Here is a 26,891-nt window from a genome sequence, read left to right on the forward strand (position 1 = left end):
TGAGTCCCCAGACCCCCAATAAAGCAAAAATAAAATGCACATTTCAGGGTGGCCTTTTATTGTGGGCAGTATAAGGTACACCTGTGCACTAATCATGATGTCAGATCAGCATCTTGATGTGGCACACCTGTGAGGTGGGATGGATTATCTTAGCAAAGCAGAAGTGCTCACTATCACACATTTAGACAGATTTGTGAACAATGTTTGAGAGAAATGGTAATATTGTGTATCTGGACTGAAATATAGATCTTTAGGTCCATCTCATGAAAAATGGGAGCAAAAACAAAAGTGTTGCGTTTATATTTTTGTTGAGTGTATATATAGAAATTCATTCATTGTCATGAATCCGCCATAGCGGGTCACGGGGTGCTGGAGCCTATCCCAGCTGGCATAAGGCTAGAGGCAGGGGACACTCCGGGTACGACGCCAGTGCACAATGAATGAATATATAGAAATAGCACAAAATATACAAGGCCTTCCTTCTTTGTTGGAAGGCTGTAGTGTAGCTTGGACCAGATGGACTCTCAATTCAGGCCATGAATAATTATGTCCAGCTTCAAAGTAGTGATGCATCGTAATTGTCAGTGCTTGTGTGTCTGTCGTGTCGTTCGTCTGTTAGTACACCAAATATCTCTGCAACCGTTGCAGATAGAAAGATGAAACAAAAATCACATTACTCGGGCGGCAAATGGGATAAAAATGAAACGATGATCTTGACCTTGAGAAAAGTAGGTCAATATCAATTTTCAACTGTTGTACTCTCAGAAACCAGATAAGATAGAAAGACGAGGGAGAAGGCCAGTGTGACTGAGACCATAGATCAGAGGTAGTGCTTTGTTCTATGCTTTCTTGTTCTTTCATGTTCTTTTAATTTCAAGCCCTAAAGAGGGAATCGGGCTAAAGCATACCAGCATGTCCTGGATAGTATGGCTGATTGTGACATTTATACAATGTATCATCACAATCTATCATTGTGCACAGCAAAACAGAACTCAGATTTTCCAATTGTGCATAATAGTAGATAGATAGATACTTTATTAATCCCGGAGGAAATTGCACAAGTAAAAGGAAACAATGAGTATATTTGTTGAAAGTACCAGTAAAACCCCCAGAAAACTTAAAGGTACCGTTCTATTCAGCTGAAACGTTTTTACTAAGAGGATAAATCCAGAAATCACATTTTTAGATGATATCAACAGAGAAAACACAAGACAAACTATTTCATTCATCTGAAAGGTTTGTATCGACAAGACAAAATCCAGAATTCACACATTTCTCCATTCTCAAATGCCCATATAGGCTCGCAGGCAGCTTGAAAATATCTGTCCAACAGTGTGCTTGCTATGAATACCAACAAAGACAAAAAGTCTCTTCCAAAACAAATGAAACAAAAGTTATTTTAGGTGCAGCACAAGAGTAACAAAGTATCTACAAAACTGTATTCACTTATATTGAAACATTTTTCCCTTTGCCTTTTTATTCCTTTGTAAAATTTAGGAAAACTAATCCACTGCACCACCAGTGGTTAATGTTGCTTGCTTAACTGTGTAAGTTACTTTTAAAACCTGCTTGACTTAAAAAAAAAGTGTAAAGAAAAGGACAAAATAGAATTTGTCTAGCTTCATTTCTACAACTGAATAAAACCCAATGTTTACTGTTGATATAGCACATTAGGACATTTGTGTTTACTTCGAATGCATGGCACGAACTTGCCCATAGCATACTGCATAGGTGCAGTGTTTTTAAAGAATATTTTACCCCAACTAATTTTGAGTCATTTGACGTTTTTAAAAATTGCACTGCACATTCTCATGTTTCTTCCTCATTGTAACGATGTATTCTCTTTTTTACTCTCAGGCTTCTGTCTATAAGACCAATCACATCATTATGACTATGGGCTCAGACTTTCAGTATGAGAATGCCAACCTGTGGTACAAAAACCTCGACAAGCTTATCCACAATGTCAATGCACGGCAGGCAAATGGCAGCAATATTAATGTTCTGTATTCCACCCCATCATGTTACCTGCAGGAGCTTCACAGAGCAAACCTCACTTGGTAGGATAGACTTTAGATGTGCTTCTTCAAATGCCAGTGTCAGAATTATACCTGTAATGACAGCTTAAAGAGAGAGTGTAGTATATTGATCCACTGTCCTTTTTTCAATTTAGGGTTTTGAAGATGGATGATTTCTTTCCTTATGCCGATGATGCTCATGATTTTTGGACTGGCTATTTTACCAGCCGACCAGCGCTGAAACGATATGAGAGAATCAGCAACAGCAACCTCCAGGTTATTTAACTCATCAAGGTTGACAGGAGCTAATGTACCACATCTGAGAAGCTGTTTTTCCTGGTTTAAGTTAATGTGCAGGAAGTGCCATAATCTTAAAAAATGTAAAACGTTTGTAAAATGATTTCTAGTAACAGCTTCAGAATTTTCTTTGATTCATATATTCCAAGCTTTTGGTCTTAAGCATTGTTACAATCATTAACATGCTAAATTTAAGCATGTGTGAATATTTTTTTTCTAGACATGCAACCAGTTGGAGGTGTTTGGTGGTCCTGACTCCAGGAAAGGACCCTTTGGAGAGGGTGACAGCCAGACCTTGAGTGAGAGTTGGCTTTTATTACTTCTCTATGTGAAACACCATTAATGGCATCTGGTTAGAGGGGAATCCGTTGACTTTCTCACCATTACAGCCCACAAATATTTGAGCCAACCTAGAAGGACACTCAGTAGAACACATATCACCACCAATTAAGTAAATGAAACCTAAATCCAAATTCCTATTTTTAAATCTAACAAAAATAAAAAGAATACTGATACCAATTGTCATTCCACACAAAACAAAAGACTCACTGGCTGCTGCTGTTCTCTTTTCAGAGAAAGCCATGGCTGTGGCTCAGCACCATGATGCAGTGTCTGGCACGGAGAAGCAACATGTAGCGAATGATTATGCCAGGAGACTGGCAAATGGGTGGCAACATTGTCAGGTAATGTCAAGCACACAGAGTCAGAAGAGAGGAGTGTTTATTTGCAGCAAGCTGGAAGTTTTGATGTAGTCCAGAGTGAACTTCATGCTCTCCCCGTGTCTGCGTGGGTTCTCTCCGGGTACTCTGGCTTCCTCCCACCTCCAAAAGCATGCGCTTCAGGTTGATTGGCCCTTCCAAATTGCCCGTAGGAATGAGCTTGTGTGTGCATGGTTGTATGTCTTTGTGTGTGGCTCCGCGGTGCACTGGCGTCGTGCCCTGAGTGTCCCCTGCCTCACGCCCTATGCTGCCGAGATAGGTTCCGGCTCCCCATGACCCGCTGCGGCGGATATAGCGGTGGTAATCGGAAGATGACTGACTAACTGAGTGAACTTCCCTGATAAAGACAACAAATAATTCACAAAACACCAGGAAGTGAACATATAATTTGTTTTATGTATTAATTTCGGCTGTAAAGCACTTTGTATAACTACCACAGACAATAACTTATTCCAAGCAGTTTGATGGTTGTTTGACTGAATTTACCTTTATTATGTTTTGTGTTTTCTTAGATATGATTGTCAGGACATAACATCTGTTTCATATCTCTCTCAGGTTTTGGTCAGTAATAGTCTGGCTGCGTTGAGTGGTTCATCTGTTGAGCGGATCTTCTGTGACAGCCTCAACATCAGTATATGTCCTCTCACAGAGTCCAGTAAAAATGTAACTTTCTCACACGTATGCACGCACACACACACACACACACACACACACACACACACACACACACACACACACACACTACATATAAAGGTACTTACTTGAACAACTCAAAAGCAATGTCTCCTTTCAGAAACTATTTTCTTTCTGTTGTTTACTTCAGAAGGAAATGTGCAGCAAAGGAAGAAAGAGCTTTCTTTCTCTCGAGGGAGTCAGATGAAATAATAAGGCTGAGCTATAGTGTTTGCTTCCCCCTGTGGAGTGATACAGAAAGACAATGGTTTATTGGATAAAACTTATTGCAAGATGTTATGAGGACTAAACAGTTCGTGATTTAGGAAAGGAGAGATTAGAGATTACTGTTGTTTTTCAAAATCAAATTCATTTTATAATCAGTTTTTCCTGAGAACTGCAACTCTCATCAAAACAAATTCACTTTAAAAAACCAGTTATGCATTGAAAGAATATTAACTTTTTATTTAGACATAAATCAGTATTTATTTATTAAATGATTTACAGTCGTGCTTCTTTCCCTCAGTTCTCAGTCAATGTGTACAACCCTTTGGCTCGCCCTGTCACGTGGCCAGTCAGGCTGCCGGTGAACGGGACGGCATATGTCATTTTGGATGCCAGTAACAGATCCGTGGAATGCCAGGTCAAGTATGAGATTATCCACAGCAACCTTTTGAACCTGTCGTATTAACAACAATAATAATGATGTTCCAGTCAATATGAACTACTGTATTATATTTGTTTGAACAGTTTCAGGGAAAATTTTTATTCTTTTAGTTTTTATCAGGGTTACAATAATAATTACTTGCAACTGTAAGACATCTGTGACCATAGTATAACTTATCCTTCTAAACTGATACAGCTTTCAACATTTGAATCGGAAGCATTGAAAACTAATTTTATTTGGATAGTTGCTGTGGCTAAAAGACTGAGATATAAAAAAAGCATGTCTTAAGATACCCATCAATACTGATCAAAATTAATGTTGGGATTACAGGAATTTGTAAAAGGATCTGATTCCATGGATTTTAAATGAGCCTCTTGCTGTACTACTTATGGTGTGGTTTTTTTCTGACTGAAATAAGATGTTAGGGATGCCTTTACTGTATAACCTGGAAATGTTAAAGGAGAAAAAAACTCAAGACAGCAGTTCCTCTGTGCCTTTTTTCCAGGTGGTTCCAGTGTCTGCAGCCACTCAAAATGTGAGGAGAAGCCGAGGCTTTGCTGTCAATGAGCTGGTGTTCGAGGTGCAGGCTCCTCCTCTGGGCTTCACCACCTATTCCGTATCGCTACTTCGAGATGGACCTCTGCCTGCCTCCAGACTGCTCCGCACACCCACAGCCATCCAGAATAAGGTCTGTAACATACACCCACTCTGCCGCACCATGGTCAATAAACTGTAGTCAGGAAAACCAAATTATTTCAAGAGTGGTTCAAATTAACAAGACTGGTTCAAATTAAAATGGAAAAGGGTTTAATAAAATCCCTTTGTTTTATTCTTATTTTTTTTAAATTTCAATTTAATTTTATTAACTGTATTAATCCCCAAGGGGAAATTAAGACTCCACTCTACACACAGGTTAGTTGTTTTACATGCGTCTCTATAGTGTGTACAGGCCCATAACACACACATACAAGGCCTGTGGGCATGAAGGTGAGGGGGAGGTAGAGTGGCAGGCAGCTCCTTTGTGGTGCGCCTCCAATGAGCAACTTGTAAAGGGGATGGCACCTTGCTCAAGGGCGGGCAGTGCCCCGGAGGTGAGCTGACACCTCCCACTGTCAGCTCACATTCAGGGTGTTTTTGGGCGGGAGTGGGAATCGAACTGCCGATCTTGGAACATTGGCCGACCCGCTCTACCGCCTGCTCTACCACTGAGTGCAATGGCTTTTTAACAATAAGCAACAATTAGCAAGTTTAAAGCATATAAGACTGTCACATAATGAAGTTATGATTGGAAATCACTGCTTGGTGCATTTACTTTACAGCATCTAACTTTGGGGCTAATATGGAGCTTACCTTTTAAAATACGTATATATGTTGTGTAATTTTGTATGTGAACAAGTAGCAACATTTCTCTGGTCTCTTGAGTATTTGTATGTCTTCTTGCTCCAGTTCCTAAGAGTGACCTTTGACCCAGACACCGGCCTCTTGAGCAGCCTCAGCAACCTAGAGACCAAGCAGACCATTAAACTGACGCAGAACTTCTACTGGTTAGAGTTACAGAAATACACACCAAACCAGTAACAGATGACATGTCAGACTGACGGTTTTTTTGTATTTGTGCATTGTAAATTCCAGGTACAATGCTAGCAATGGGAACAACAATAGGAGTAACCAGCCTTCAGGTGCTTACATATTCAGGCCTAACTCTTCCACACCTTTCACCATCAGCAAGACGGCCAAGACGGAGAGCATTCAGGTAGAGAGTGAGCACCATTCAGCTTCATATGATCCACAATTATAGGTGTGAAACTGACCAGGGTCTGTAACACAAAGCTGAGCCATGCTCTTAGTTAAATTTGGTAGTTTATGTCAGGACACCATGTCAGCTGTTTTGCTCATTTACAACCTTTTGCAACAATTCTTAAAGGGACAGTAAAGTTAATTTTAAGTGACATATATGGTATTCATCATTATGAAAAATATAAGAAAAAATAAATTTTATGTGTGTAGTATCATCTGTTTGGTCAAAAAAGCTTAAAATCTGCGCCGCAGCAGCTTCGCTTTCAGTGGTCACGTGGGCGTCATACTGGGGCCAAACATAGCTTAGCAGCCATAAGAAACAATGCAATTCTAGACACGATTAACACCAAATGTACAGTATCATGGTTACCTATGCGGTGAACGGTTGTGTCAACAGAACAGCAAAAAGATGCGAAGACAAGGACCTGTCGTTCTTTAGAATACCTTCTGGGAAGGTATCGCGCTAGCCGTCAATGGGATTGTCCATATTATTTTAGCATTGAGCTAACCGCCGTTTATTATTATTGTACTGTGTGGAATTAATAACAACTCTAGTTGTTATTCCACAGTGAATTTATTTGACAGTCGAGTCTTTTTGCTAAGCTAATAACGTTCCTTGTAAATATAAATATGTAGGTGCCGTATTTTCCGCACCATAAGACTTAAAAGCCTTAAAATTTCTCAAAAATCAACGCTGCGTCTTATGTGTACACTGAGTTCCAAAATCTGTAAAAATGTTTTTGTGTGACATTAGTCAGCACTCCGCCAGATCGGCCATTGTCCACCGATACAGGACGTATTACGTCACTACGTACGCCAACAGCGATGGACCAATTAGAGAACATGACGCGAAACTACGCTCAGCACGCCTCCGGTCGGTACCGGTGTACAGTATGCCGGTACTGTACCGCAGGTATGCTGTTAACCATATTTGTTTGGCTAAAGACCCCGGACAAGGACGTCAGCGAAGAGACACGCTTACGACGCAACATGTAAACTCCAGGCTATCAGTTCCAGTTCACGTAAAGAGACTGGGTGTCTTTTTTCACGCTTCGCCATCTCTCTTGATCTGTGACTCCATGCCACCACTTCTGTCAAAAACCACGTCAAGCGGCTGAATTCGGAGCTTGTGATCATCCTAGAGGATTAACGAAAGAACTCCAACTGCTGAACATCGGTGTAAACAGAGCCTTTAAAGTTAAGCTGCGTGCATCGTGGAGTGATGGATGAGAGTTGTGAATGCATGTTTACCAGGACTGGAGGCAGTGCCGAGCGAGTTACACCGCAGGTTACACCCCCACAATATGTGGTGGATTGCGGATGCCCTAACGTGTCTGCTTCGACTTTTGTCCGATGTTTCGCTAAAGCTATTCAATGCAGACCGAAGATGATGACTTTGAAGGATTTAGCACAGATTTATCAAAAAATAAAGAAATATAAACATATTTAAAAATGAATGTCGGTGTATTTTTTTTAAATTTAAATACGTTGTACAACACAGTTCAACCACAGTCCCCTTTTTGCTTCCGTCAGCAAGCATGTACCGGACAATAAGGTGCGCCATGTGTCCGGTTAAAGTACAGAAATAAACTCCGTTATTTAGACTGCGCCTCTTTATACAATGAGCTGAATGGTGCGCAAAATACGGTAACTTAAGGACTTTTAAATTGGCAATTGAAGCAATTAGTTTACATACTATAGACTATAATTATAGATACGTCCCTACCCTACAGTAAACACTACCACAGCACTACACCTCTGCTTTATGACAGTTGTATCACTGTAGTTAAGGGTTATGCCTCCTAGTTAGACACTACATGAAATAAGACTAGAATAATTTCCGCCGTGTCATTTGTGCTGAACAACAGATCTTCATTGTGCTTCTCCCATAGCTCAGTATTGCTACAAAGCGCTCGCAGTACGGGAACACACTGCTCTGAAAATGACTGCAGCCAATGAGTTAATGTCTAATCCATACATTTTTAAGATTGACACACTGCAGTGTTTACCTGTTATGATTAAATTATGACTGGGAGACTGTCCTTTTCTTAACTGCTGCTGATAGCCGCTACTTCCCTCTGCTCTCATCCCGCGTCCAGTGAATGACAGGAAGTGAAACATGAGGTCAAATATTTTTTTCATGAATGAAAAAAACCTGGTAATTTTACAATTAAAAAATGTTTTCGGTTTTGTTTTCGTTCCTGCCAAAATACCAAAAGTTTCCGGTTTTCATTTTTGTTCCATGAACCGGTTCAAAGCCCTGCACAAGGGGATGCTCTATGGGAGAAGAATGCGGAAGAAGACTTTTCTGCGCACATGTCAGTGATTTGTAAAGGAAAAATGGAAAAATTATCAGGGCTGCTCAAACTTTTTTATACCACGGTGTATGAAAATGAATTCATAAAGCAAAATCCAAACAACCAAAACCCACCCAAGACTTAATGATTGAACTTTTTTGTTTTCCACTCCCCATCCCTCCCCTCCACTCCCTCCATGCAGACCCCCACTGTGACGGAGGTTCGGCAGTGGTTTGCCCCTTGGGTTTCTCAAGTGGTTCGTATATACTGTCACAGCAGAGCTCTGGAGCTCGAGTGGACAGTTGGACCACTGCCCATTGAGTAAGTGTGTGTGTGTGGGTTCATGCCAATATAAGTGGTAAAACAATGTATGAAAGAGGCTGCATTTTTCAGAATCGTCTTATTTTTGCTTACATTGTTTAAACATTTCATTCTCTTATTTATAGTCATTTGCAGAACTTAGCCCAAAATGCTTCACACCCTCTCATTCACTCTCTGCATCCTTTAGTGATGACCTTGGGAAAGAGGTGATCACACGTCTGGATACCAGCATCCAAACCTCTCAGTATTTCTACACAGATTCCAATGGCAGAGAGGTTCTTCAGAGAAAGTAAACAATAAATATATTTTCAAAAATGCAGAATAACACATAAAATTTGCCCAATATGTTTAGCAGTATCAGTAAGATCTGCCCTTCTGGGATATCTGGAAATGTAGTTAATTATGTTTTTTTTTTCTCAAAGGACAGATTTCCGACCCACTTGGCATCTTAAACAGTCAGAGCCCATTGCTGGAAACTACTACCCCATCAACTCCCGTGCTTTCATCAGGGTGTGTGCATGTGTGTGTGACTTCAGTTTTATGGAACAAGGGTTGTTTTTTTTGGTGTAGAAAGCTTCAAACAAATTTCCATTGGTCATCCAAAGAACATTCATTGAGTGTGTTTCATTTTGTGTGCACGCATGTATCTTTATCTTTTCAGGATGACTTGAACCAACTCACTGTGGTGACAGATCGCTCTCAAGGGGGAGGTAGCATCCACAACGGCTCACTGGAGATTATGGTGACACACACACACTCTCACACACACTTTTGGTTAATAAAAACTCCAACCGAAGAAAGTGAGGAAATAAAAGGAGCAAAAGTAAAGAAATCAACAAAAAACAGCTATATTTTTGAAAACTGCTGAAAGCTTTAGAAAGAACAAGCAACTAATTGCTGAGTTGAGTTTTTTTTCCACTTTCTTCATTGAAGTATGGTAACACAACATGCAAAAACAAGTATGTAAAATAAATAGATAAAAGTTATATGTGAAAATTTTGAATAAAATACAAGCTGTTACAAATCTGGTTTAAGGCAATCAAATGTGGTGTCTTATGTGTAGACGGGGTGTGAGTTGTGAAAAAAACAAAGTGGTGTTTTTAGTTTTAATCATAAAAACATAAGCAATTGGCAGGCCTAATTCTTTTTGAGGTTAATGTTAGGCCCTATGAGCCTAAATTCCAATAGGTTTAACATTCATGTTTTATACAAACTTAGAAAAAGACATGAGACATTTTATTTTCTGTGATGACCATAATGTGGAGGATGACCTAATTAGGCTTCAGGACCATGGATAAGGGCTGATCACACCAACATGGCAAGAGGATTTAGCTTAATGCGAATGGTCTTCTGTGAAACGTACAGTAAGATAAACACCCCATTGATTCAGATTTCAGGTCATGTCAAAATAGCTCAGCAAACATAAGACTAGGTGACCAGTTTGCTTTGATGTCAGACCAGTCTTTTTAGATTTCCTGTTCGCACGTCATGTGCAGCGTTTCGTCCTTTTATTCATATCTCTGCAAATTTCTGAGCAGGGAACAAACGGACAATATATTTATGTGCATGGGAATGTTTGTGAATTTCGAGACTGCTGACAATTTGGGTCAGATTAAAAGTTTGCAAGTTCTTCCCGTGTCTGCATGGGTTCTCTCCGGGTTCTTCGGCTTCGTCACGCCTCGAGAATCATGATCAGGTGAAGTGATGATGCCAAAATTGGTGATGCCAGAGTAAATTTTTGTGTGCTTCTCATTGTCACATTTTTTTAGTTTTATTTTAATCTTCCTGTCATGTTTGTCTGAGCTTCATGAATTACCATTACTCTCTTAAGTAAAGTTGTACTGATCGTCACAGAAGGAAATGTTTTGGATCAGTGAACCTGGGTTTGATCGAACCTTAGGGGTTTGGTGAGTCGGTCTCGGGTTCGGCGAAGACTGAGATCAAGACAAAACACCCGAAACGTGTCAGGTGCTTTTGCCAAACACGAATCACTGTGTACTTTTAACACATCGTGTCAATTCGTGATGACATGCCCCCCTTAGCCATCACTGGCTGCAGGTGATCACGCTACATCGATTAGCCTACCTGTGCTACAGGGGATTTTTGCGCACTCAGTAGTCGATTTATGCCTGTCATGATGGTACATCATCTGATTGCTTTCTTAATATTTTAATTCATAGTAACTATGTTGAGCAAAAAAAGAAAGTGGTCGGATGAATATGTGCAACGTGAATTTACATGTACTGTATAACAACGTGATGGGAGTCAGCTTTCTGCATGATTTGCAATGTCAATTTGAGCAACTCTAGTCTGGCAAAAATAAAAACACTTCCTTAAGCTGCATGGAAAACAAAAGAAACAGACTTTGCTGTGAAGATGACGTAAGTGTAGCACTTGTCAAGGGGAAGCCACGCATATCTGAACTGGTCTCTCAATAACAACAGCAGAAGTCACACTGATTTGCAGTTAGATCATTTCAATGAAGTTCATGCACTGTCTTGGTTTTTTTCTTTGAAAAAGGTGACAATGCACAATTCATTAAATATACCAGTAAAACATATACTTGTCTTAAATTTTGAAGAAAGAAAACATTTTTTTTTACTAAAGAAGGGTTCGGTGAGTGAGCATATGAAACCGGCAGGGTTCAGTACCTCCAACAAGGTTAAGAATCACTGTTCTAGATCAATAACTCATTATACAGTGCGCATTTGCGCATCTACGCTTGCGACTGTGGTGGGGGTTTCCTTTCTCTTAAGACAAGACACAGTGTATTAAACACAAGATATTTTGTCAATTCAAATCAAAGTTGAGTAGCAGTACAGTAATATCACTAGGTTGAGTATGAGTCTGATAACATCATCGATGATAATGACAATTTCAACAAATACTTATCTAAGCATGATGAGAGCTCTGGAGACAATGAAAAAGTCCTTCGATGTGTTGTTACAGAATATTCTGGGTACAGGAAAAAAACTTCAAGTACAAACCAGGAAATGGATCACCTCTCTTTTTATACCCTGAAGGCGTGACTAGGGGAGGTGCGAATCAGATGTTTTAACTTCGGCCCCTCTGCTCTCCACTAATCTGTCCTCCAGTTTCAGTAGGCACATCATGACCTCAAGAAGTTAGCAGAGACATCTAGTCGACAGTTTTACATGGCTGATGACATAACCTAATCAGTCACACGGACATTTAGTGCAGACAAAAATTAATAAAAGATACTGATATTTACTCAAATACTTCTAAAAACAGATTAGATTCTTGTAGAATCTTTCATGACCTTGAGACTTCCTGGGGCCGTTACTCCCAAGTGCTGAAAGATTTGACACACAAACAACAATCTAGATTTTTGGTTCAATTAAATGATACTATATTTTATTATAGTATTTTATTAAAAACTTTCCACCATACGACTCCACCTCATCGCAGATTTTTGGTAGGCAGTCACGTGATACCGTATACGTATTCTGTTGGCTGACAGCATCTGCGCTCTGTTCAGTCATTTATGAGACACAAAAGTGCATTAAACAGAAGGTGGTTTAATATTAGTATGAGGAGGGTTCATAAACGTTTAAATTACCGTAAATACTTTGATAAATAGATCGCGATCTTGATGGTGGATTCTTCAATCGTGTGTGGTTCCTGATATGCATTAACCAGAAAGACCGAGGGCGTACTGTCTATAAAATATATACATACAGTACAGTTATGCTTAATGATAGTAATGTGTCTAAAAATGTGAGTAAACCTCAAAATTCTTCAAATAATTTTTATTTTAATGCACACAAATGCATTGGGGACACTTCATTCTATTTCAAAGCAAGAAAAGTGGAAAAAGTTATTGAATATGTTCATCCATCCATCTACCACTTATCCGGGACCGGGTTGCGGGGGTAACGGTGTCAGGAGGGGAGCACATACTCCCCTCTCCACAGTCATCTCCTCCAGCTCCTCCGGGGGGAGCCCGAGGTGTTCCCAGGCCAGCTGAGAGACATAGTCCCTCCAGCGTGTTCTAGGACTTCCTCGAGGTCTCCTCCCGGTAGGACATGCATGGAATACCCCCCAGGGACGTGTCCAGGAGGCATCTGGAACAGGTACCCGAGCCACCTCAGCTGGCTTCGCTGGAAGCGAAGGAGCAGCAGCTCTATTCCGAGCTCCTCCCTTGTGACTGAGCTCCTCACCCTATCTCTGAGGGTGCACCCAGCCAATCTACAGAGGAAACTCATTCCAGCTGCTTGTATCCGGGGTCTTGTCCTTTCGGTCATGACCCAAAGTTCATGACCAAAGGTGAAAGTAGGAACGTAGATTGACCGGTAAATTGAGAGCTTCGTCTTGTGACTCAGCGCTTCTTCACCACGACCTATACTGCGACTGCATCACTGCGGAAACTGCACTGATTGGTCTGTAAATCTCACCTTCCATATCTCCCTCACTCACAAACAAGACTCCAAGATACTTAAACTCCTCCATTAGGGGCAAGGACTCTCCACCGACATGAAGAGGGCACAGCTCCCTCTTCCGGTCAAGAACCATGGCCTCGGATTTAGAGGTGTTGATCCTCATCCCACTCGCGTCATACTCGGCAGCAAACCGTCCCAGTGCACGCTGAGGGTCCAAGTTTGATGAGGCCAACAGGACAACATCGTCTGCAAAAACCAGAGATGAAATCCTTTGATCCCCAAACCTGACTCCCTCCGGAGGCTGGCTGCGCCTTGAAATTCTGTCTATAAAGATTATGAACAGAACCGGTGATAGAGGGTAGCCCTGCCGGAGTCCGAAATGCACCTGGATCCGGTCTGACTTACTCCCGGCAATGCGAACCAAGCTCTGGCTTTGGTCATACAGGAACCGGGCAGCCCTCAGCAAAGGGCCCTGGACCCCACACCTCTAAAGCTCTCCCCACAAGATACCACGAGGGACACGATCGAATGCCTTCTCCAGATCCACAAAATACATCGCATGGCAGCCTGGAACAGTACCTCTGGATTGACAGACCGGGATGGTGGTCCCTCTTTTCAAAAAGGGGGACCGGAGGGTGTGTTCCAACCATAGGGTGATCCCACTCCTCAGCCTCCAGGGGAAAGTCCATTCCAGGGTACTGGAGAGGAGGATTAGACCTACAGTGCCTTGTGAAAGTATTGGCCCCCCAAGAACTTTTTGACATTTTGCTACATTTTAGGCTTTGCACTTAGATAACAAACTGAAAATATTTTTCAAGAATCAACAACATGTGAGACACAATCGTGAAGTGGAACCAAATTTATTAAACATTTTATATTGTGTTTACAAATAAAAAACTGAAAAGTAGGACGTGCAAAAGTATTGGCCCCCTGTTCTCAGGGGGCCAATACTCCGGTAACTCCAGAAGTTTCCTGATGACTTCTGAATGATCCGATGTTGACCTAAATGACTAACAATGACAGACAGTCCACCTGTATGTCATTTGGTCTCCGTTTAAATGCACCTGTTCTGTGATGGTCTCAGAGGTCTATGAAAGGAACACTGGAGAAAAAACAGCATCATGAAAACCGAAGAACACACCAGGCAGTTCTGGGATAAAGTTGTGGAAATGTTCAAAGCAGGAATGGGATACAACAAGATTTCACAATATCTAAACGTCTCCTGTAGCACTGTGCGAGCAATAATATCAAAATGGAGGGAGCATAAAACCACTGCAAACCTTCTAAAACCTGACCATCCCTATAAACTTTCAGCCCAAACAAGGAGGAAACTAAGCAGAGAAGCAACCAAGAGGCCCATGATCACGCTGGATGACCTGCAGACATACACAGCTGAGGTGGGACAATCTGACCATAAGACAACTACCGTACTGGCCCGAATAAAAGACGGTGTTTTTGCATTGAAATAAGACTGAAAAAGTGGGGGTCATCTCACATTTGGAGGCTAGACATTATACCCATTCACAACGCTAGATGGCGCTAAATTATTTGGATGCTGTTTGGGGTCATTGTCTTGTTGAAACACACATTTCAAAGGCATTTCCTCTTCAGCATATGGCATCCATGATCCCTGGTATTTGATAAATAAGACCAATTCAATAGTATGAGAAACATCCCCATATCATGATGCTTGCACCACCATGTGTCACTGTCTTCACTTTGTACTGTGGCATGAATTCACTGTTTGGTGGACTTCTGACAGACTGTGGCCCGTAGACCCACAAAGATCAATCTGAATTTCATAAGTCTACAAAATTTTACACCAATTCTCCTGGGGCCAGTGGATTTGGTCTTTAGTAAATATTAACTGCCTCAGCAGATGTCTTTTTTTTTTTTTTTTAACAATGGGACTTTGCAGGGGCTTCTCGCTGGTAGCTTGGCCTCACATAGATGTCATCTGATTGGTACAGTACTCAGAGACCACCTTAGATCTTCTCTGATCCTCTTGTTTGTTGGCTGAGCCTTTGCCAGTTTAATTATTCTCTAATCCATTTGAGTCGTCGTTTTTCTTACTCACCTTTCTGGATTTGGCTACCATTTTAAAGTGTTTGATATAATTTTAGCTGAACACCTACCATTTTTTGCACTTCTTTATAGGTTTCCCCACTTTTATTAACTTCTCAATTAAAGAACGCTCTTCATCTGAACAATGCCTTGAACGACCCATTTTACTGATTTGCAAGGACAAATGCACAGCCAGCATATACAGCGTCAGTTGCCTTGATCCTTAACTAAGGGCCACCTGTTTAACACCTATTTTTTTCACATAATCAATGACGTCGCTAAATAAACTCAGCACTGCTATTGTTTTGAACATTGTTGATTTTCTGTAAAATATCATATTTATTGACTTTTTCTACTTTTCTTACTTTGAAATAGGATATGTAGTGTCCCAATGCAATTGTGTACATAAAATAAAAATGATTGGAAGAATTGAGGTTTACTCACATTTTTAGACACAATGCTATTATGACCATAACTTGCTCTTGCTCTCTCTATAATACAGTATACAGTACAGTATACAGTATGTATATATATATATATATATACACACAGTATATATAATCTCATAAAATATAATGAATTTGATGCCCCCCGCCCCTGGCAGCTCCACCGCCGGCTGTTGTACGATGATGTCCGTGGTGTTGGTGAGCCTCTCAATGAGACATCTGGTATCTTCCCAGAGGGGCTGGTTGTTCGCGGTCGCTTCTTGCTTTCCCTTGACCACCCATCCAGTGCGGCTGACACACACCGCCCCCTGGCACAAGAGGTGGTGCTGCAGCCACTCTTGACGTTTACTGATGGGTATCTGCCACCAAAAACTCAACTGCAGGTGTGTTCAGAGTTCTGGTATAAAATAGCATTGTATAATAAAACAGCATAGCAAATACAATAATTCAATGTCCAGATTACAAAGAAGGAACATTTGTTGGCATTAAGGAAATTGAAAAAGTTGCAGATAATGTCTAAATGTCTTATATTTCTTTGTCTAATATTCATATTAGAGAAAAATAACACTTCTTAGTTTTATTTTAATGCCTCTGTAGAGAAGAATAAAATTTGTCCTCATGTAGTAAACATTTACAAAAAGACATTTATGTAAATGTCCTCAAACGTGTCAATCAACGAAAGAACTGGTAACATGTGAAAGGTCTTTCTCCAGGTGATGGTGTAAATTGTGTGTGTGTGTGTGTGTAGTTCTCTGGGCTGCAGGCTGCGCTCCCCCCTGCTATCCACCTGCTCACGCTGGCAGAGTGGGATGAAGACTCTGTGCTTCTGAGACTGGAGCACCAGTTTCAGAGCTGGGAAACTCAGCTGAACTCACAGCCAGTCACTGTCAACTTACAGGTTGAATATTCAGTCACACTTCTTACTAGTTGTTTAGCATACATCTTGACATAGCTGATGTTTTATTAAACTAATTTTGTAGTTTAAGCCAAGAAAGCATAATTAGTTTTCTTGTTTTTACCTGGAAAATCCAAATATAGAGAACATACGTAGAATGTATGGTAAATGTAAATTTTAACATGGTTTTTGTTCCTGTAGAAGCTGTTTTCCACTCTGAACATCCTGGGCGTTTCTGAACTGAACCTTTCAGCCAATCAGTGGAAAGACGAGATGACGCGTTTTAATTGGACACCACAGACAGGTACAGGACACCTACAACTGTCTTTAAATTTACTGCAACACATCTGAACATGAAATTAAATGTAAACTGATGACAGCTGATGTCAATTGTGTTTGTGTTTTAGAACAATGTGGCTTAGTGTTTAGTTTGGACATATGCCCACAACCATTACCGTTTCATTTGTTGTCTGTGAAGTACCGTAATAGTTTAAATTTCATAAACATTGCGTAATTGGTGTTCTTCATTAAGACTTGTGCTCTTTGTGGAAGAAACAGCTGATATAGAAAGCAGATGGGATTACTGTCCATTCTGTTCATAAGCTTTCCAGTGAGTATTTCCCATAATGACCTCTGGATGGTACTATTATCTGCCAGCAAGGGAAAAAATAAAAACAAATCATAATCTTTAATTTTGTTTTGCCCTAATGCTACTAAATGATGCAAGCAATGGTTGGATTGTAATATTTCTTCCACACCCCTACGTATTATTGTCACCCACATTATTGATGTTGCTTATTTCACCTCTACTTTGTCACACCTATTCCAGATGAGAGAACCTCATTGAAAGACTTTCAAGACTTCTCTGTGTGGGAGGTGACCTTGAAGCCAATGGAGATCCGAACGTTTCTGCTCAGACTTAGCCAGAGATAGCCAATCACACGCCTGTTTTTTTGCTTTGTTTTTTGTTTTCTAAAATGCTCATTTTTCAATCAATTTCAAATCAAGCTTTTACACATTAAATGGCCAATTTAAAAGGCATTTCTGTTTAAAGCTGGCTTTGAGTGCAAAAGCAGGATAGCCACGCCCCATCACACTAAATCAACCCAGACTTGACAGATAACAGAAGTGTGCAAAGATCTTCCTTGTTCTAGCCCTCTAAAATTTTAGCCCCCAAAATGTTTCTGCAGCATCAGAGCAAACCAGCCTTGGTCTTCCACTAAATGACACCATATCTTTTGTTAGAAGTAATCTATGTGTACAGAAGTCCAGCCCTTCCAAATTTACTTACCAAAAAATTCCATGTACAAATTTTTGTAGCTAGCAGGTGTTATCTAATAGGTTCTGATAAAGATTTCTCTTTGGAAAGAGTATAAAAATTGGCATATCGAACAGATTTGGGAACTTGAGTCTTCCAGATATTTGGCTTGTTACATAGTGACACCATAGAGTCACAAAGTGTTTTAATTTTTTTATTCAGTTCTGTAGAACACTACAGCACTGTTTATCTGTGAGACTCCAGAAATAATTTGTAATAATTTGAGCAAATGAAAACTGAAGATTTGTTTTAGGATGAACTGGTCCCTCATGATGCTTTTGACCCACTTTTTTCTATAAACTACTGTTAACAAGGAAAGGAAGTCTTTTCAATCCATGCAAAAGAAAATCAAACATGTCATGCACTCTTTTTACTGAAGCTGCTTTTTGCAGTGTAGACAAATCAATCCATATGAGTCTTGAAAATTCCAGACCCAACTTGACATATTTTTTTTCCAGAATAACACTATAAATGAATGCAGTATTTCACTATTTTGATCGTTTTTGTGTAAAGAATTTGAAATAAATTTTTATCATTAAATGGCTAACGATAAAATCTGTATTAATCTTGTTCTGGATCAACTGTTTACATCAATATTGAAGCTGCATATGCACGATTTACAGATATTTCCATTTAGACACTAGCATGAATGTTCCTGAAGAAGTGCATCCGTTTTTTTAGTGAAAAAAAAGTGTCTTCATTTACATACCATCTGACATTAGAAGATCACTGACCCTGTTCAAAGCTGGTATGACATCCTCTCCCTCCGCTATTTGTGACAAGATCCCACTGCACCACAGTCTATAGAAAAACATCACAAATGGCGCTTTGAAATTCAGTGTCAATGTGCCACCTGCTGGCAACGTGTGTGTGTGTGTGTGTGTGTGTGTGTGTGTGTGTGTGTGTGTCCGTCCGTCCGTCCGTCCGTCCGTCCGTCCGTCCGTCCGTGTCCAATAATCACAGGATCGACAGTTCAATTCCCGCTCCTGCCCAGCCACCTCAAAGTGTGAGGTGTCAGCCGAGACACCCCTGAGCAAGGAGGAGCTGCTCGCCAATCTACCTCCCACTGCATGCCTACAGGCCCCCTTGCGTGTGTGTTACTGGGGCCTGTACACACAAATATACAGTACATAGGCATGCGTTTGACTCACTAATTACTAGAGTGTGCTATTAATTTCCCTTTGGGGATGATAACAGTATGTAAAACAAAAAAGTAATCTTCCCTCTGGACAGCCTTTAACTCAACCTTGTTTCCTGATTTAAAGGCCCCCTTCTCCTTAAGGAGAGCCTTAATGTCAGGGGTGATCTACAGTTTATTGTTGGGGTAACACCGTACAGTCTGTTCTTAATCCTGCTGTTTTTTACAAGTGTCTCGTTTGTGACCTCAGGGAAACTTTCATGTTTTTACAGAGAGCCGGAGACTCACTGAGTTATTCATTCTTCACTAAGTCTGTTTGGTGTAGTTTTTACTGATAGTGTTGTTATCATGGGAGTTGGCTACAAAAGAAAAAAAAAACACGTGGAGATCAGACTGGGACACAAGGCCAGCTCAGTCTTTCACTGCAACATCATCCAGACTGAAAGTAGGATAGTTATTTTAAACAATGTGGATGCCTATGAACAGCTTTGGTGCGACAAAGAGATTATCTGTTCTGTTGTTGGAAATCAGCTAGAATTTATATGTTTTTACTGGTTGATTTTAAAAATTTGATCAAAACAGGAGAAGTTGCACTTTTTTGTAAATATGTACATGTTTTTTGAAAAATCAAAATCTCTGTCTTTTTGTGTCTCGCTTTATCTGTGAGAATGGCAGACAGTGTGGAGCTGAGAGCGTAGTGAATTTTTGTTTTTGAGTTGTACTTTTTCTAACATTTTTCTATCTTTTTTCTCTGTGAATGTTGGGTTTCTGTACATAGTGGTGTGTAAATAGTTGTGTGTGTGTGTGCGTGTGTGTGGGGTTGGGTGCGCGTGCGCACACCCCATATGGAGGCCGCTCTGGCCGACTTTGAAAGTCATGCCATCAAACTCGTGCTGGCCGTGCAGTGCTCCGTGGAGGAAGCGGGGCTGGCAGTGGGAGAAGTGATCGGGCACAGCAGCGTGAAGTCCACCGCCCGAATGAATGGAGCGATCGTCATGTTTCTGGAAAAGCACGGGTTGGCGAGGTGGTGGAGAAAGGAGTAGCAACACAGCAGTGACTTGCGGACAGGGAAGGTAGGTGAGGCACGGCCTTACCTGCCATCATAAAAGACAAAAATGGAAGAAATAGTTATATTTGTCCAGTGAATTACATAGTTATTTTCCGTTTGGCCAGCTGGTGTCAGTTATTAAGACGTCTTGGGATGTAAATCTCCTAAATTAAAGCATGTAATGTGTCACAGGATTCAAGTGTTCATGATCCTGAAAGACACCAATTACGATCTGAACCTGTCCTGAGGCAGTGTTGCAGTCCACCAAAAGTCCTCCGCTTATTGTTTTATTAATCTTCATTCTTTTGTTTCACGCAGTGGTTTGGTATTCATTTTATTTCAAATTTGTTTGAGAATATTAAGCTTTTATTTTGGAGTTTCTGTTATTTTCAACCCTTGACGTCGCTTCTGGGGATGTGCATCGCTTCCTCAGTCACGCTCTCGTAGTGACGGAAGAAGATTGTGCACACAATGCTGGACAGAGCACAGCAATCTGTGACCGGGTCACTCCGCTTTGTGCAGAGAATATATACTCAGCTCTACGGCTCAAACCATCACGTCCAGGGTCCTTCATTACACAACGCAGAGATATTTAATGGACAAGTTAGGTCAAACCGGCTACATTGGTGCCGTGGCCTGGATTCCTCGTGGATTGACATCAGCTTGATCACCGGAGGTTGCTGGGTATCAATGCAAGGGTTTCTTCAGTGAGTCATGTCAAAGTGACATTTTCACTCAGTTGGATAGTGATTTTAGTTTCGTTTTAAAGTTCACTGTTTTATAAGTGATTACTATTTGAATTTAGTTTTTCCTTTATGCTTGTTGTCAAAGGACACTTTTCTTTCAAGAATTTCTTCACTGTGAAAAGGGAATTTCTATTTTGATTGTGTAACATTGACTCAAGTGAATAACAGTAAAACATGGCATCCAATTTTGGAAAGGGAGAGGATGTTTCTCATGCTAGTAACAGCTTTGGTTTGGAAGGGGAAGGTTTTTGAAGGCGGTGTGTGAAACCCCAGCTAGAGCTTCAGGCAATGTTGGCTCACCACGTTTTAGCTCCACCTGTATACTTATGTGTCCACCTCCAACCCATAGATTGTCTGATATGTTCTCAATCACTCCTGATGTGAATGATCCGGCTTTAAGTCACCTCATCACACATTGCCCAGCAGCTGGGACAAACCATATCATCTCCATTAATAGGAGAGGTTAAAGCAGATGAAGGCAAAGGTGCATGTGTCCATAATCCAGGTGCAGGCCTGTCGCTAACTGACTCCACACTTACAGTAATTTGACTGGTGTAAAATGAGTCATGCAGCTCGATGTGAAAGAACCTCTTGTGTTTAGGGTGATGGGTCAAACAAGTTTTCAGTGCTTTGAGTGGGAGGAGCTTATGGAAACTTACTTGAGGAAGAAGGAAGAAGTTAATGGGTAGAGCCAGAGACATAGTGAAAATAACACTCCGCAGCAATTCGTCGCTGAAACCCCATGAGAACCCAAAAATCATTACGGACATTTTGACACAACATTTCAATGAAGTGGCATGTTCAACCATGCTTTAAGCTGACTTCTATAACACTGTGCCTGTAGTCGCAGAAAATCCTGTTGAGTATTGGCTCCATCTTAATAAGGCTATTAACACAGCTGGGGAAGGCTTGAACAGACAAGGACAGCACATTAATGATCCCAGTCGAGAGGTAGCCATGGTGTTTGTTAAATATTGTCCAGATTCCTCTCTTGCTTCAGTGTTGTGGTTCAAAGCGCCAGACAAGTGGACAGCAAGTGAAATGCAGGAGCATGTTGACCATTACCAGGTTGAAATGAAGGAGCAGTTACTCACAAAACAAAGTTGCCCCAGACAGGTGAAGGCTCACGTTCAAACAGCTGCATCTGAAGAGTCAATTCCTCATAGCCATATTATGCCCCCTACAGCTCAAGTAATGGTGAGTGTTTGTCCCCTTCTTTAGTCTGACGATAACTGCATCAAGGCCCTGATTAACTTGCTTGACCACACACTTGGTCAAAACAACCAACCAGAAAGTAGACAGCACCCACCTGGCCAGGTGCAGAGGAAACCCTGCAGGGTTTGCAAATCTGTAGAGCACTCTACTCTCACATACTGCAGACAGGAGTATCTGTGCTTGTCTTGCTTTTAAGCCTGGTCATACTAAGAGAAACTCGCCACGTATTGATTCCAGACGAGGCCACCAGGCGTAGCATTCATCACAAGAGCAGCAGGGTTTAAACTAATTGGCCCACATTTGAGGAGGGGACATGTGGGTGACGATAAGCAAACCCTCGAAAGTGAGCTTGAACAGCGATATTTGCATATGTGTAAGGCAGTTCCAGTTGGTGCTAAGGTTATGGTACAGAACATGCAGAGAATTGAGCCTTACGATGAACTGTTCTATGCTCCAGTAAGTATATCAGATGAGAGGAATTCTTGATTCAGGCCCCATGGTGTGTACTTTCAGTGAAGAAGCGGAGAAAAGAATGTTCAAAGTAAATGTGTTATCGATACCCAAGCCGATAGATATATACTTTAATAATCCCAAGGGAAATTCAGGGTGACATCTGCTCACAAAAGATAAAATAAATACACATAACAGTGATTGACACAGACAAAAACACGTTGCATAAATTACATAACATAATGACATAATTACAACAACAGAAAAACAGAAGAACCTAACATAAAAAAGGAAGCATAGGAACCTGGGATCAGAACACGTGGATGAACCGAGCTGTAAAACTGACACTAAGGACCCCCACAAAGTATCCCACAGTGCATCCCCAATGCATCCCAGGCCCCCCTAGTCTATCCCTTCTCGGCCGACCTTGATGACCCTGCGGCTTCCTTTTCGACCCCCCTCCTTCTGAGAGAGTGGTTGTGCCCCCTGATGGCAGTGTATGCCTCCATGGCATTTGTGTAAAACAGATCGATGGTTCTGTTCTTCCATGTGGGGCATTTCACACACTGGGACATTGTGGGGAGGGATGAGTCCAGGGTGACTGGTTAAAGTCCCCCGTGATGATAAGCGCCTCTGGGTGGCGGGTCCGAAGAGCAGAGGTGGTCGTACAGATGGTCTCTCGGGCCGTCTCTGGGTCTACATGTGGGGGGACAATGACGTGTGAAAACTCGCGTGCCAGGTAGTAGGGCCTGATGCTAACAGCTGTTGGCTCCAGATCCCGCTTTCACAGAGTCGTTTTCACAGTCACATGTCCTGGATGACACCATCTGTTGTTTGTGTAAATGATCAGACCACCTCCTTTCTTGCCAGCGGTGTTCGTGTCCCGGTCCGCTTGCACCGAGGAAAAGCTGATCAGTCCAACGTTAGCAGGGATGAAGTCCGTTAGCCACGTCTCAGAACACCAACAAGCTGGTTTCCCTGTAGCGCTGTTCAGTCCTGTACAGCGCCATCAGTTAGTCATCCTTGTTGGGCAGCGAGTCCACATTCCCCATGATTTTTTTTTAATTTTTAATTTTATATACTGGTTTGATCCCCGAAGGGAAATTAAGAACGCACACTCTAGCTACTGAATACAAACGCATGCATGCATATATGTTTGTGAGTACAGGCCCCTGTATCTCACACACACACACAAGGGGGCCTGTAGGCATGCAGGGGAGGTAGAGTGGCAGGCAGCTCCTTCTTGGTGCGCCTCAAATGAGCAATTTGTAAAGGGGACGGCACCTTGCTCAAGGGTGCCTCGGCAGTGCTCCGGAGATGAGTTGACACCTCCCACTGTCAGCTCACCTCTGGGTATTTTTGGGGGGGCGGGAGCGGGAATCGAACCGCCGATCTTAAATCATAGGACGACCTGCTCTACCGCCTGCTTTACCACTGAGCCACTGCCGCCCTGGGAACCAAGGGAACCGAGGGTCTGACCCACCGGCGGCTGTTAGCTCTAGCCGCTATCCTAGCCTGCTTTTGTTACCACCCCAGCTCCCTCTGTACCTCCGCTGAATCTCGGTGGGGATGAGATTGCGAATCCCAGGTTCTCCTCTAACCTTCATGGACAGAATTTCCTCTCTGGAGTGCATGACACAGGTAACACAGGATGTAGTTTTAGTAGGATGTGGAGGGAAACTTACAAAACCAAAATGTATGTACAATGTTAAACTAAGTTTATGGGCAGCTTTGCATCGTTCCAGTCCTTGTTGTGCCAGGTCAGCGAGATGATTTTATCATTGGCAGAAACGTGACCAAGTTTTTCATGCGGCAGTTGAAAACCAGTGATGACTATTGGTGGCTTATTTCCAGTTGCAATCTGTCAGTGTCTCCTGAGTGTGAGTAGTTTTTGGATTTGATGGCAAGTACATCACGTTGGAGGGGTGAAGCATCACCAGACAGAATTGGCACAGTCAAACTCAGTAACTCTTCCTTCCAGATAAGAACTAATTGTTTGGGTAAGCTACCCAGTGATTGTCCTATGTTACCTGTACGGTGATAGTGGAACTAGGGATGAGCGAGTACACCTCTATCTGTATCTGTTCAACCATCTAAATTACCTGTATCCGTATCTGTGCTCAATGGGCGGAGCTTAAACCGGAAGTGGGTGTGGTTTGACTGGAAAGGGTGGGGCTTAAATTGCTACATTATTTTAAGTCTGAAATTGATATGGATTGATCAGAAGTTGCTATAGTAATTGTTTATTGTAAAACTACTTACAGAACAGCCTCAAAATGTTTTTGATCAGAAAAGTAGAACTATATACAGAACAATTTTTTATCAACTCAGAACATGAAGTGCATTGATGAATACACATGCAATAGGAAATCAACACAGGTAACTTGTACCTTCCTTGTGCAGCTCCCACTACCTTATGACATTTGACACAATTATCCTTTCCTTTACATTTCGCAAAGTTCCTTTGCGGGTCACATTATGAGGTTCCTCTGTGACATCATCTTATTGGTGCTCTTCTTGAACAGGATCAAAGCATTTATGGCAGCCAGGTTAAAAATATTAAACACTGTGGTGGGGATTTCGTTTTTCTTAAGGACAGGAGACAGTGTAAAATACAAGATATTTATTTGTCAATTCAAATCATGTATAGGTTGAGTAGCAGTACAATAATATCATCAATAGGTTGAGTTTGAGTCCAATAACATCATCAGTCACACAGACATTTAGAGCAGACAAAATTATTAACAGATACTGACATTTACGCAAACTCTTCTAAAAACAGATTAGATTCTTGCAGAATCTTTCATGACCTCGAGACTTCCTGGGGCAGTTTCTCCCAAGTGCTGAAAGATTTGACACACACACTCTAGATTTTTGGGTCAAGAAATGCTATTATTTTATTATATTATTATTTTATTGTATTAAAAACTTTCCACCACAACACCACCAATGGCCATATGTAGGAGCTGAATATTTCTTCCCCATTTGATCAAGCACATCTACTCCAACGTTGGTTGTGTTGTGTTACCGTATGTAACAGTCTCCAGTTTAGCTTCATGGCCACTTGTGATGTTGACAGCTATGTGGATTGTAATTAGAATGAAGACATTTTTCCTTGGTTAGCATTGATAGATTGTTAGGGTTGTACTGTTACATTTTAGTGTGCAGGGCCCTTTGCTCCTCTGCAGATGGATGAAGCTCTTGTGTACTCTTATTTACTGGACCAATCAGGCTGGTTTTCTGGGCCTCTAGTGCCTTGGAAAGTTCAAGAGAAGTAAATAAGTTATCAGTGATGATATTCCCCCCCTCAACACAAGTTACCTGTGTTGACTGAGTGTTTGTGTGGCATAAGCAACAACTTGGCGTGTGACAACAGTGTCTCCAGCTGGCTGGCAGCCATCACAGCATTATTCAATGTTCATAATAGTTAATAATTTTTATTGTTAAGGTCTCATGATCACACCAATCTAGCAGGACACAGTTGTTTTAATTTCACAGAGATACATTTGTTATTTCACAATTTGTGTTTGAATGTGTAATTGCAAAGAAGTTATGTTGCGTCAATTAAATAAACCATTCAATCATTAGTTTTAATTTAGTGTCCTGATTTGTTTTTATCTATTCCACCAATTTATTCTTAGATATTTTCAATGGCAATCCAAATTATATACAAATATTGCTCGAGCTGTCAAAATCACCGTCTATGGGAGTTTTAGTAGTTGCATAATTCCGGGAGGCCGAGTGTTAAGGTGTGTGTGCGTGTGTTTTTGTGTTTGTCTGTGCATGCGTGTGTGACTGAGTGACTGCGAGAGGGAACAAGAGAAAGATGGAGAATGTGTGTGTGTGTGTGTCTGTGCGTGCGTGTGTGCGTGCGCTATGTAACAGTTATAATATCTATACAGTATATACCGTATTGGCCCAAATATAAGACAACCCTGATTATAAGAGACTCCATTTTCTGTTATCTCTTCTCTTATTTTATTCTCTCTTCTTTCTTACTGCTATTTTTTATTTTTCTTCTTCTTGCTACCATTATTTTTATTTTTTTTCTTCGTGACAGGGGTTCGCTTTGGCCTGGGAGTTAAGTTCAGCATTCGCTTTAAAGATTACTGGCGTCATCTAGAGTTGTGAATTGATATAAAGTCTAGACCCCGAATGTAAGAAGACCCCCACTTTTTCAGTCTTATTTCAATGCAAAAAACACCGTATTCTATTCGGGCCAATACGGTAAATTATTAGTGTGAACTGAAGTGAGAACGTGTCAAACTAAGAGCAAGCAGGTAAAAAAAAAGCGACTAGAGTGGAGGTGAAGCAACACGAGCAGTTTTCAGCTCTGTCTGGTCAAATGCACCGCATTTGCGCAACAAAACAAAACAAACAAGTTCA

At 41.3% G+C, this 26,891-nt stretch overlaps 1 protein-coding gene across 2 annotated transcripts in view; it reads left to right on the top strand.

Moving 5' to 3' along the window:
* man2b1 (mannosidase, alpha, class 2B, member 1) overlaps positions 1-26,099 on the top strand; it is a 52,632-nt gene extending 26,533 nt beyond the window's left edge. For both annotated transcript variants that reach the window (XM_068321612.1, XM_068321613.1), the window contains 17 exons: positions 1,858-2,057; positions 2,171-2,291; positions 2,533-2,611; positions 2,886-2,995; positions 3,587-3,694; positions 4,230-4,346; positions 4,876-5,058; positions 5,817-5,914; positions 6,003-6,123; positions 8,667-8,785; positions 8,973-9,074; positions 9,208-9,295; positions 9,447-9,527; positions 15,854-16,078; positions 16,444-16,593; positions 16,792-16,894; positions 17,420-26,099. In XM_068321612.1, the coding sequence (XP_068177713.1) occupies positions 1,858-2,057; positions 2,171-2,291; positions 2,533-2,611; positions 2,886-2,995; positions 3,587-3,694; positions 4,230-4,346; positions 4,876-5,058; positions 5,817-5,914; positions 6,003-6,123; positions 8,667-8,785; positions 8,973-9,074; positions 9,208-9,295; positions 9,447-9,527; positions 15,854-16,078; positions 16,444-16,593; positions 16,792-16,894; positions 17,420-17,523 (2,109 nt within the window). In that variant the 3' untranslated portion in view covers positions 17,524-26,099. The remainder of the gene's footprint in view (positions 1-1,857; positions 2,058-2,170; positions 2,292-2,532; positions 2,612-2,885; positions 2,996-3,586; positions 3,695-4,229; positions 4,347-4,875; positions 5,059-5,816; positions 5,915-6,002; positions 6,124-8,666; positions 8,786-8,972; positions 9,075-9,207; positions 9,296-9,446; positions 9,528-15,853; positions 16,079-16,443; positions 16,594-16,791; positions 16,895-17,419) is intronic.
* Positions 26,100-26,891: the final 792 nt, after the last annotated feature.

This window comes from Antennarius striatus, chromosome 8, assembly GCF_040054535.1.
Source record: "Antennarius striatus isolate MH-2024 chromosome 8, ASM4005453v1, whole genome shotgun sequence".
Classification (NCBI taxonomy): domain Eukaryota; kingdom Metazoa; phylum Chordata; class Actinopteri; order Lophiiformes; family Antennariidae; genus Antennarius; species Antennarius striatus.